The sequence below is a fragment of the Aptenodytes patagonicus genome, chromosome 2 (assembly GCF_965638725.1).
Source record: "Aptenodytes patagonicus chromosome 2, bAptPat1.pri.cur, whole genome shotgun sequence".
Taxonomy (NCBI): Eukaryota; Metazoa; Chordata; class Aves; order Sphenisciformes; family Spheniscidae; genus Aptenodytes; species Aptenodytes patagonicus.
The window spans coordinates 96,708,964-96,722,255 of record NC_134950.1 but is presented as its reverse complement, the minus strand read 5'-3'; the positions used below and the strand labels follow the sequence as shown (position 1 = coordinate 96,722,255).

The 13,292-nt window shown below is 39.2% G+C and overlaps 1 protein-coding gene across 9 annotated transcripts in view; it reads right to left on the bottom strand.

Annotated features, from left to right (window-relative positions):
- FARS2 (phenylalanyl-tRNA synthetase 2, mitochondrial) overlaps nt 1–13,292 on the bottom strand; it is a 254,593-nt gene that overhangs the window by 167,354 nt on the left and 73,947 nt on the right. For 8 of the 9 annotated variants that reach the window (XM_076330482.1, XM_076330484.1, XM_076330480.1 and 5 more), the window contains one exon: nt 11,951–12,082. The exons of the other annotated variant lie outside the window; for it this stretch is intronic. In XM_076330482.1, the coding sequence (XP_076186597.1) occupies nt 11,951–12,082 (132 nt within the window). The remainder of the gene's footprint in view (nt 1–11,950; nt 12,083–13,292) is intronic. 9 annotated transcript variants of the gene reach the window in all.

The window sequence follows — 13,292 nt, the reverse complement described above, 5'->3', positions numbered from 1 at the left end:
GCCTGGAACGGGTTGTCTCCTCTCTGCAGCTGTGCTGCGGATGCCTTCCAGCAGCACAGAGATGCCAAACCTGTTCTAGACTCTTTCCTTCCTTCTGGAAACATGATTATCCTTCACAGCATAATCACCTCATTCTGAACACCTTTTTATTTACGTGTTGTAGGTTTTATCTCCTCTACTGCTCGTAGACACTGCCTGTTTATGAATGCTGAACAGGAAGGCAAATCTGGGTATCTGAAGATGAAGCCCAAGCAAAACTGAGGCTAAGTTATTCTTTGTAATACAAGCAAAACCAGCACCAGTGGAGCCGACTTATATACTTTTACAAAGCTAGAGTTTATAACAACATGAAAGGTTATTCTGTTGGCAGGCAGTAATGACAGAGAAGCGGTGGCCAAACTCTGGCTCTTGAGCTGTTCTGTGTTTGCTTACACACAGTTCAAACAAAGGTCCCCAGCCAAGGCTCGCCTGCCTGGTCAGCAGTGGATCAGTATGCACTGGCACACAGACAGCTGGGTAATCCAATCTTCTCAGCCTCCAGCCAAAATGAGCCATGAGAGGCTGGTGCCGCTGGCTCAGCCTGGACTGCTGCCACAACCGGGCCATCATCACTGGAAAGCCACTGCTCTCTCCCAACTATGCGACACACTCAGGTTTCCCTTCCCCACTCGTCACCCTCTTAAGACATTTGCCTCACAACTCAACTGGAGACTCTGATAAATGGTATGGAGTTGGGAAGGCTGACCACCCATACAGTACCACTGGTCTGTTATTTTCTTAGTACAATAGCAGAGCAGAGAGGGGGAGAGGCGTGTGTTCAGCCTCCAGCAGTCATGCAGGAGACCTGTGTTCACCCAATTCCTCTCACCAACTAGAAATCTGAAAGACAAGAAATGATGCACAATAGACACATCCTAACCAAAACCTCCCCTCCAGAAAGGAGAAATCAAGTTTGTATTTGTGGTCTAGTAAAGAGAAATACTTCCCAAAATGCTTGATCTGGTATCAGCTGAACTGAAACTATCTCAGCTGAGCTTTGTGTAGCAGAGTCAGGAACAGTTAGAGACATGCCTGTAAAATCTCTTCTCTACCCTCAGCTGGGCAGTCCTGAAAAATGTCCTGGGAACTGCAAAAATGAATACTGCAACGCAACAAAAAAACCCGCAGGGTATCCTAGCTTGATGATGAATTATATTAGTTTCATTGGACCAACTCCTGGCTGATTAAAAACATTGAGCATTCATCACATAACAGTGTAGTAATTCAATAGTATTATTTAGCTGTATTTTCGTTTGCATAAATAAAGCCAAGAGAAACACCTTCTCTGTACTGTAAATTGTCGCTCTTCAAAGTTTTTGAGAGTAGCACTTTCTTTTACTTGGTAACTGCTTAATAAACTACATCCATCATTATTTAGTCTTCTCTTGTGTGTGGTGCTCTAGTCCTCCTGCTGGATCCCAAGAGACAAATCATAGTGAATTACTAAACCTTTAATTTACTTTTGATTAAAAAAAACTAAAGGGAAGGAGAGGCAATACATACACATGGGCAAACTGCTTCAAAGGCAACAGAAACTTTGGAAGATGCAACTGCGCATTCTCCCACTTTTTTTTTTTTTTTCTTTTTTAGATTCCAAATGGACTAAAATCAGCCTCACTTATGCTAGGGAGAAGCTTTCATTCGCTGGATGGAAAGACATACCATGCACCAGTCAGTCAAATAACCACTCTCGCTGGCTTCAAGGTTAGTGTTAGACTGAGTTAACCCTTTTTCACAGACATTTTTGTGCAGGAGAAAATGAGGCACGAAGACGAAGTAGTTTCCTAAATTGTGAAGATAAGGAACATAAATTCCAACTAAAAATGTAGTCTTGCACATGAAAGGGAAATTATCCTCTAAATCCATTGACAGTACTACTCCAACATTCAGCTGGCAAAATCATATGGAGCCACAAACTCAAATGGCCATCCAAGTTCTGTAATAACTACTTACTTCAAGATTCAATCCTATACTTATTCTCCCACAAAATACTCCTGTAAATAACTAACACATTTCCCAGAAATAGGTGTAATAGAATTGTCATAAAACAGAATACTGTATTTGTTCATTCTACGCAAACACATACAGATTGGGAGTAAGCTTCTATTAATTCTGTTGAAGAACACCAATAACATACATAATGAATCTGTCAAAGGTAATAAAATCAGAGAAAGCAACATTTCAAAAGTTTTATGGGCTCCTTCTGGATGAAAAACCAGTTTTAAAGATAGAGCTGTAAATTAAGTAGGAGACAACAGGCAAATTATCTTGACAAGGAAAAGGGAAGGGCGGAGGAAAGGTATAACTTTATAACACAACACACACATCAGACCTCATGGTATAGCCACAGGTAACAGAACAAGAGAAACAACAAACAAAACAATGTGCCCTTTGATTGACTGGAGCATCACCTCTGTGCAACTCACTTCTGTGTTTTGGTTTACTTATCAAGGCAAGACCAAGACTTACTTCCAGTCAGTTCAAAAGAAACCAAAGCAAAATCAAACGCAAAAGGCAACCTTCATCCAAAAGCAGGAAGTAAACTCTCTCCAGTTTCTTCTTTGAGTGGGATGTAAGGAGATAGAAGAAATAGCTTTTCTATATAAGAGTCATCCTAATTTAAAAATAAATGCTCTTAAGAAACTTGAACCTGCAAAGTCCAGAGAGTCCAGATCTAATCCTGCAAAAACTTAAAAGCACAAGCTGCGGCCCAGCTCAGGTGTAAATATGTAGCAATGCTGTATATGTTCCCTTTGCTGGACTGGGATGCCTAGCAAACCACCACTTGGTTTGTGATTGCGAAGGAGGATGGCACTAACTGTTAGTCTGAAGATGCTGAGAAAGCAGCTGATATTTCTGCTGTCGCTGGCTATGGGCAATTCCTTTTCAGCTAACAGATGTGGCAGTCAACTAAGGACAGCTAATTGCCCCCCCCCCCAACTTACATGTCTGGGCCTTTATATGAACTATTCAAAGGTTAAAAGTCAAGCACATGCTTAACTTTTGCTGGTAGCCACTGAGGTGACTACAATCACAGCTCCTCTCCTTGTACAGACAGGCTAGATCACCACAGATTTTTAGACAAAAATCAGGTCCTCTGCCCTATTATTTATTCCCTTTTAAACCGGTCAGCATTGTCTTAGGTACACACTTCTCTGGATGTGCTATGTACATACATTTGTGGGTCTATATGAAATGCTGCAGAATACAGACAAAAATTCAATCACACCTTTCTCTAAAAGCCTACAACTCCACACCAGCTCCATGTTTGACTGGCCAAAGCAAAATTTCAGGAACTGAGATATAAAGCTTGGATTCAACTCCAGTTTCTTCCACAGGCAACTTCTGAGACCCTTGGGAAGTCATCACACTCAGATGCTTCCTAATTTCCCATTAATTTAATTAATCCGAGACATTGTCTCTTTGGGATATTCAGTCTACCTTCAGGTACCTGCCTAAATAAAGAGACCAGGCTCCCCCTGCAGCCTGTCATAGAAAGAGGCTGCCCACCAGACTGATCCAGAGAACAAGCTCCATACATTCAAAACACACTGGAAGACCTTCTTTCTCTATTGTGTATATAAGGACTGTAGGAAAGCTAACTTTAACTAAGTCAGCTAAAGTCTTTGTCTGCCGTGTGCACGTGCATGTGTGTCAGCCTGTGCACTTTAGTTCCAGCCCATAAAAGAGGAATGACGGCACTTTGCTATCTCATAATGGTCTCAGGAGAATAAGCACAGGACAGGCTGGGGTACTGCAGTGATGTGGTCACATAGGAGACAGACAGTGACCCAAAAAGAACAAATTTTAACCCCGGAGAGGTTTATGATGGGGAGCTGTGAAGCTTACGCAGCAGACTTGAATCACTTTGGATGTATTGTGTGGGAAGAACCAGCCCATCCAACAGTTTTACCTCGTGTTCTTAGGAGGCCCTAGGTGCTCAAGACATCAATACCTCTGTAACTTTAATTTCACCTTGAAGAGTTGCAGGAATGTATTTTAAATGCATTATATTTACCTTTATACACTATATCCATATAGACACATATAGTGTTAACTATTTCAAGGCCCCCACAGAGAGCTGTTGGCATAGACAGAACATGGGTCTGCATACTATTTGAGCCATATGCACCATCTGCTCCAACGTTTTAATGTAATTTACCAGGCAAGAGCTGAACAGGAAAAAAACCTGCTAGATGAAAGATATTAAATTTCCCCTTCCCCAAAACACCCCTGCTGCTTGATATATGAACCTAGCTCACCCATAACTAAAATTTGATTTAAGAACATATTCATAAATAAATAAATAAATCCTGTGTCTGCAAGGTAACATTGACATAATTTTTCTGTTAACTACTAATCTGCTGCCCAAGGAGAACTGTCCAAACTGATAATCCTTTTGCCAAAAACAAAACAAAAAAGAATGGACACATTAAGAACTTAAAATTGTTACTTCCCCTCAGGCAGCAATTTTGATGATCTTCAGTAAATGAGTAAAGAAAGATTTATTTACTGCAGCATTGAAGCCAAACTAGTTCTACGTGTTAAGACTTGTATTTGGCTGAAGGTGGCAGCCCTGGGCCAAGTACTATTTAAATTTTGGAAAGAAGTCCTGCAACTGATCTTTAAAAGGGCTTCCAAATGGGAAAGACTTACACTTCAAGAATCAGGTTTCACCAAGTAGTACACTCAAGACAAATAAGCTTCCACCTTTTAAAACAAAAGCAACAATACACAGAAGTTACACCAAACTCCTTTCATCATGTTCAACAGTATTCATGAAGATGTTTAGGCAAGGTTAGCAATTTTTTCTTCATTAGAAGTACACAGAAAACTAACAAGAAATACAGCACTAGGAATACTACCTTTGCTATGAATTAATTCAGGATATCACACACAACTGGAAGACCAATGCCTAGCAACTTTTAAAACTATAATTGTATCCAAACCATTGACAAAAAGTTCCCTCCATAGCCTTAGAATCATAGAACGGTTTGGGTTGGAAGGGACCTCTAAAGGTCATCTAGTCCAACCCCCCTGCCGTGGGCAGGGACATCTTCAACAAGATCAGGTTGCTCAGAGCCCCGTCCAACCTGGCCTTGAATGTTTCCAGGGATGGGACATCCACCACCTCTCTGGGCAACCTCTTTCAGTGCTTCACCACCTTCATTGTAAAAAATTTCTTCCTTTTATCTAGTTTAAATCTACCCTCTTTTAGTTTAAAATCATTACCCCTTGTCCTATTGCAACAGGACCTACTAAAAAGTGTGTCCCCATCTTTCTTATAAGCCGTCTTTAAGTATTGAAAGGCTGCAATAAGGTGTCCCTGGAGCCTTCTCTTCTCCAGGCTGAACAACCCCCAAACTGGGGTTCAGCCTTACTGAAAGCCTAGTGCCTGCTCATTTCCTTGCTAACGCCTTTACAATCTCCTACTATTCCTGCTGGAAAGCTGACATTTCTTCTTCCAAACCCCTACACCATTCCCTACTACATTCAAGCTGATAAGCAAAAATAAATTAAAAAAATTAATAAAACGGATTTCTTAAAACTGTAAATATCAACATTGCTTTCTGATGTGGAAGGTAGAAAAATCTATGTACAGCAGGAAAGTCTTACCAACTCCTCTCACTGGTAGCCTAAATACAGCTGCCTTCATGATTCAGAATCTTAGGAAACGAGACCTCAACCTGAGCTCCCACCCAGAGCTGAATGGGTGTGTGCCAGGATGTTTCAAACCACCAGCCAGTGATCAAAAGCAATCATGTCTGGCAGTCATCGTACCAAAACCTCCCTTCATTTTTCAACTCAAGGCTCATTAAAGGTCAACACAGCAAAATGAATATTAAGAATTATCAGAAAAGGAAAAGAGAAGGCGAAGTCTTTATGCCAGTGTACAAAATCACCATATGCCCACAGCTTGAACATTACACACTGATCTCCTACAGCAGAAACCTGGAGAAGATGCAGGCAGGAGTGATCATGACTATCAGAACATACGGATCAGCTCCCACACAGGGAGCGACTGTGTGACCAGGACCCTTTGGCCTGGAAAGAAATCAGTGATGAGAGTTAAACTGAAAACTGAACAAATCCTGAGTGGCTTAAACAAAGAAAAAGAAACAGCTACTCGTTGTCTCTTCTCGCATAAGAGAGGAGCTTTAACTGTAACTCTAACTTGTTGGTCAAAACAAAAAGGAAGTGATTCCTCATGCAAGTTAAGTTACGCAATTTCTTGCTACAAGACACTGCAGACAGTAAAGGTCTACTGGGACTCAAAAAACACTTCAACAAATGAATGGAAGAAAATTCCACAGTGACTACTGAAAACAAATGTACCATTTTCAGCTCAGGAAACAGACAGCTGCAGGAGCGTACCAGGGAAGGATCAGCACAACTATGCCTGTTCTACTCATCTTTAGGCACTTGCTTGGGATGCCATCATGACATAGGGATTTCCAGGACTTTGGTTTGATCTGTTGTGCCACCCTTAGGTTATTTTCTTGCATACCTCAGGAGTTCAAAAACATGATGAGAAGTTTTACCAAAAAATCATGGAATTCTCTTTCATAGGGTTTTTTTGGGGTTTTTTTGTGGGTTTGGGTGTTTCGTTTTTGGGTTTTTTTTGGGGGGGAGTGTGTTTGTTTGGGTTTTTTGTTTTTAAATGATTGGGGTTTATAGTCTCTTGGTTTTGGGGTAAACTAGTCCAATTTCTTGCTCCCGTCCTCAGCTAACATATTCTGCAACATTGAGCACTGAGAACATTGCCATTGATTTCAATCAGCAAAGGATCACACCCTAAATGCTTCCAATTTCACAGGTACTAAGCAACAATATGTGATCGCAGCCTCCGAGCAAGCAACGTCCTGTATTCAAAGGTTTGAATCATATAACTCCATACAGACCTGGGAACTACGGCACTTACCAATGAACTCCAGCTTTGCAAATCTTGGATAACAAACTCTTGAAGCACAGAAATAAATACCTTACGTGCTGCTAACTGATATTAGTTCTACTGAACCATAAAATTTCCTTGTATTCTCATCATGGATCTAAAACTGAGAGTACTTGCTACTATACTGTAAAGTTTCTATATTTTTTCCCCAGTGTTAACCAGAATAAAAATAACTTAACTTTATATCAAAATTCATACATAACATTCCTATTAAAGTTATATATTCAGGTACAGTTTAAGATGAAAAATAAAGCACACAAAAATGGAAAGTTAAACAGTACAGTAGGTTAGATTCTATACTTATTGAACATTGATTATAACAGTGATCTTCTATGTTCACATAATACCGAATAATTGCTCTAGTTTAGCACCATCAGCCTTAGGGGAACATATAACATCTTTCCTTACAATTCAGTGCATCTTTGCAGTAGTGCATATTTTTTCAACAATTATATAAAACCACTGTCATAGGGTATATGTTTTTCTTTTAAAAATAGCAACTACCACTGTTAGAAAAATATTCTCCATTTTGTTAGTAGTAGGAGACTTTCCTGAATGCAAACAACTCTTAAAAAATACTCAAAAGCTGGATTGGCTTTAATGGAAATAGTACGTACAGTCTTTATCAAATCTGATTTGCTTATCCACACACCAAGCAACGGAAACCTTGCTTGCTGTTAACACAGAAAATCTGAATGGTTCAGAAGACTGGATCATCCCCGCTACCCAATGAATGACTGAGAATGAGCCTGGCTGTCCCTCCCTGGGCAAATCCTGATCTGGTTTAACATTTTAAGAATGTGAAATCTCAAGGGTGAGATAAAGCACTATGGAAGTCCACACACAATAAAGCAATGAGTTGCAACAAGAAGTGCTGTTTTGTTCTGTTGCCTCTCATATCTGGGTTCTTTATCACACCTGTGCTGTGGAGATCTATGTCAGAAACTAGAAATCTGGTTTAAGAAGCATGCAGGGGGGGGGGGGGAAAAAAAAAAAAAAAAAAAGAGAAGGCCAGAGAGACTCTTCACAGACCTCAAAAGGAAAAAAAGAGCAGAGTAAGAAAGCAGGTGATGAAGAGCACTATCAATACATTTGAACATATTTCACAATTTTTCCCTATAGCCAATGCATTTCTATTTACATGTACTAAGTATCTGTATCACGTTCTATTTAAAAGTGGTTGAAATCAAAGAAAGGCTCCTTCCAGAACATAAGAAGGCATCAGAAAAATAACAACTTAACAAATTTAATGCTGATTGCATGGGGCATTAAAGCTGCAACAGAATTCTTCACTCAAGACTAAAAAAATCTTAATATGATCTGTCAATACCATCAAAATTTGCTGCATGAGGAGGTTAACCTCCAAGGAACTATAGTGACGTTATTTTGGACAGGGAGTCATCATCATACAACCTGCCCGTCCAATAGAAACTTCTGCCAACATAAAGAAACAGCTACTTAGGGGTAATGTCCTGGCCCCTTTGTGGCATGGACCTTGTCTTTTCATCCCTCCACAAGGCTTCTTCAGTTCTTCTCCATTTTTGTTGTGTTTCATATATATATATTCATACATGGATTTTTTTTTTCAACAAAATGAAAAGAAAAAAAAAAAATCTGTGCTGAAGCATCCTGATTGTTTAAATCATAACCACCATAGATAACCAGGCACATCCAACTTCTGCTTTGAGTGACTGTTTCCGATTGCCTCACAAACCAGTCTTTCGTGTTCAACCAATAACACACAAAACAAAAGGACTTGAGGATTTTGAAGGTAAAAGCTCTTTTGCTTTCCCTTAGGAAAATATTGTCTTACGGAAGGAAAAGCAATGCTTGCCAGCTAACATTACATTTCAAAAATACGTATTTTAATAGTCAATATCAAGCAAAGATACCCATAAAACAAAAATCCTGAACTGCAAGATATTAGAAATGTTATAGACTATATATATCAAAAAAACACAATTTCTGCAAACTCATTGGTTTCTTCTCCAGTTTTTAATCAGCAAGCTGTGCAGTACACCATGAAAAGATCTTTCTGCGTTTGCCTGGTGAACTGGCACACCAAGAGTGAAAGATTTCTTCAGCACCAACTTAGCCAGCCAAAAAAAAAAAAAAAAAAAAACAAAAAAAAAAAAAAACAAACCCAAAAAAACCCGTCTCTTTTTCATTCACTCTTACTGAGTTGTTTTCTGGTAGAGCCCTTGAAGAGATGGAGACAGGAATGGGAAGTTTGCAGTGCCTATTGTAGACATCTGACAAAGAAGAGAGACATAGCATCTAGGTTTAGGCACCAGTGCTTACTCCCTCAGAGGGCGTAGGTCTGTGGCATGAGTCAGTGCTCTGAGGTTAGATGCTTTCATGTTGGGCAATGGGATACTTATCTGTAGTTAAGGAATTTCATTATCAGTGAACAAATGGTGAGGATAAAAAAAAAAACAAACCCAAAAAACAAAAAAACAAACCAACCCAAACCCAAAAACTACAGCCTAGTGTTTTTCTGAGTAGTTCATCTCAGTTTCTTTTGCCTGGAAATCTCCACTGACTGAAAATAACACTGCCTCCTATAAAGATGAACAGGCAGTGTTCAGAACAAAAGGCACAAGGACAGAGCTACTGAGAAGTCACAGGCTTCCTTCCCAAGTTTGATGAAGATCCTATTCCTTACTGATCTGCACTGGTTTAAAATGGAAGGCTTTCAAACTGAAACTTTGGTGTTTCAAAGAAATTTAGGGGCATGGGACCAGAGTAATAAGTAATATCCATTGATGATGGATACTGGAGGCATTAAGGATATTCTAAAGGTAAAAAAAGGAAACTATTAAAAACTACCGCTGTTCAAATGTGGGATGGCTTTGGAAGGCACTTGAGTTCTGCTAGCAGGAAAAAAAAAAAAAAAAAAGATGAAGGAGCTAGGAAAGAAAATTTTCACCTTGATCCTTCTCCACTGAGAATCTCCTTTCTGGACTTGCAGATATTCAATTTTGGGCAAAACCAGCTTGCTGACAATAACACACACACAAAAAAATATGGGTAGGCAGGGAAGACTGGTGTTTGACTCTTTACCTGACTGAAAATGTGAACTACCTTGTCTTCATTGTTACTTTAAACCAAATAAGCTAAATGTTAGCCAACATAATTATTAGCCAAACTTTTTCCTCACTTGTGGTAAACAGATTCCAATGTTTCAATAAAAATCACATTGACATACATTAGACTCAGCTTTTGTAGACAAGTGTTTTTGCAGAGCTACTGGAGGGAGCAGAAAACCAAAACTGTGGCTACATAAAGTGCAATTCTCTCTAAATGAAGTGAAAAATGATTGGCACTTCCATAACTGAGTTTGCACCCTCTACAAATATCTTGTTAATAAAGTGAATCTCTCGTTCATTCATTCGTTTGTTTTAATAATACAAGTCTACAAGTCGTTCAAAAGCTAGACTTGAGTTACTAAATTCACGAGTTCTTGCAAGATTAGAATTACAATGAATAGTTAGGAGAGTTTTGGTGCAGAAGGGATGTAATTTTGAAGACCATAATTCAGAAAGATGAAAAAGAGCTGAGGCAGAGTCAATTGAAAACTTTGACTGCTGCAGAAACCATTGGTGTTTCATGCACATTCATTCACATACACACACACACACAAACGCATACCGTAATTGTTTTGAGGCCACAGTTTAGCTCTTCACACACATTAAAGGAACCTAAACATAAGAATTGAACAACATAAAAGCTTTTCAAGAAGAAAGCCTGGCCATTAGTGTTACATCTGATGGAAATAATACACAGTAGTCTTTCACTTCTGAGGCTGATCAGAAGCTGTATTATATTCACCACACCATGAACATAGTAACCTGAGAAAGAATGTTAGCATAAACCATTAACCCATTGGGGAGAAACTCTGGAAGAGGATTTATCTTTTTAAAAGGAAAATGATCACACTAATACACATGCAAACTTTGAGGAAAACAAGCAGTGCCAAGTAACTGGGGCCAAAACTGAGCCATTCATAGTTATGATACTTGGACTTCAACAGAAAGAATTTCGAGCACGTGAAAATACAACAATAGCTTAGGAAGCCAACTGCAAAAAAAAAATCAACTGAGTATAACTTGGCTATCTGAAAGCACACTTGTGAGAATTAAATGGACCATATTCCAAAAGGCTCCCATACCTAATAAATAGTACTGGAAGACACTGAACGACAGAGGTCTGAGCACATGCAGTCTGCCCTGTGCTTACAAAGAATTGCCTATTCTCAGCTAATGAAAAAACAAGCATGTAAAGTTCTTTATATAAAAATAATCAGGAAAAAAATACCAATTTCTCATCTCCTTCTTTTGTACTTATGTGTCAGTTTTAGAAAGCAAAATTGTCAGGTGACATTGCTCTGTAATAATTTCAATTAAAATAAAGGATGTCACTCAATGCAGTTTACAACCTCATAAATAACCAACCTGAGGAGAAAAGAAACAAAACAAAACCAAAAAGCAACCTACCATTTACCCAGCAACCAAATAACAATATGAAAGGTATCACATTCCTCTTTCTATACTTTAGAAATACAGGAGCACTCTGATGTTCCAAATATTAGGGGATGCTATTTACTTACAATACTGTTAAGTCCTAACTATGAATGCACTTGACATCTATTGGAAGAGAAAAAAAAATGCACACCCTAATTCATCAGCTTCTCTTTTAAAGCTGACATCGGTCTGTCTCCTTACTGCACGAAATAAAAGGCAAGCTTTCCATTTGCAAGCTCCAGATCGCTCGCTCAATTGCTACACTCAAATCACAGCATGCAAGGCTGCATTCCACCTGAGGACTATTTGTGGCGGCTGCCACGAACAGAGATGTCTCTGCTCACCAGGGGAGAAGGGAGCATTTCAGACTGTGAAGCTGATTGCGCTAGAAGTGTTTGCTAATAGAGATGTCAATGAAGTAAAGGAGTTTCAGTACCTGAGTTAACTAGCTGTTGCTCCATGACCCCGCAGCCCAGGACCTCCATCCATTCTCCTTGGAAGTGGATCTCCATCTCAAAGGAAGGGTGAGTAAATGGGAAGTAGCAGTCTACCCATCTGACTTGCAGTTCTGTAGCAGTGTTTAAAAAATAAATAAATATGAAGGGTGTATGCTTAAAAGGCCATCCCTCCAACCATCTGTAAAAATTGCCCTTCAACTAATGACACCAATTACAGCAATCCAGAGAAAATAAATAGCAAACAAACTAATTTACAACACTTGTGCAAGGTGGTAAATCTTAAAACTTGTGGAAAAAAAATGACCATGTCTTTTCTAATATGAAAAACACTTTGTGCAATTCAAGCACCCTTTGAAACCAAATCAATCATTTGTCAAACTCTAGCAACCACCTGGCATCAAACAAAAATGAGCCAAGATCATGGGAAAGTTAGCAATTTTGTTATTCTTTGCACCAAGAAATGACTAACTACTCCTCACAGGAAAAGCTGTCTTTAATTTTTACTTAGAGTTTTATGGATCAGCTAGGCAAGTAATTTTTTTTCATCAGAACCTATTTAAAATACAAAGCTATTCTTTCTGTATATGTTTAAATATGAAAGTTAAAAATAGATATTAATACACACAAATATAAATATATATACACACAGAGTTGTACATTATTAAGGTATGCTATATACCAACACTCACAGAGTACTCTGGACCCAGGAGACAAGAGTTTAACTTTGTGCGGATGTGAAGCATAAGAGAAAGGCGCCACTGGGTAACTCCCCCTCCTCCCCAGCTCTGCACCTCTGAAGTACCACTGCGCAGAGCGAGGAAACCCCCGGCATCGAAGAGCCGCGGAGCCAGAAGAGGCCAAGGGCTACAGTGCTGCCGAAAGCAGAGGTGTTGTCAACGCCCTCATTATATTTGATGAGTTTTAGTTCTTGTAATCATTTACATAAGCTTGCTTTCGCTAAAGAATTTTTTCTAGCCATTAGGTGTCAGGAAAAAGTAGTCTCGGAAACATGAACTGTAAAAACTCAAAAGAGAATCGAACTGCGAATTCTGTGGGCTAATACCTTAACCCCAAGCCCATCTTTCCCTTCGGTTAAGCCAAATGCTAATCAGCGTTAGGATCATTAACAACCAGGCAGGTACAGTTTTGAAAATAAAGGGCACAGCAAAGGCTGTTTGGGTGATGGTAACTTAACAACCCTGGGTTTAATTTTCGGGCTTTTTTGGTTTTGTTTCATAAAAGGAACTTAAAACATGAAATTGCACAATTTATACTGAGAGTTTTTCAAATTAAAACATTTTGTGTAGCCTCAAGGATTAG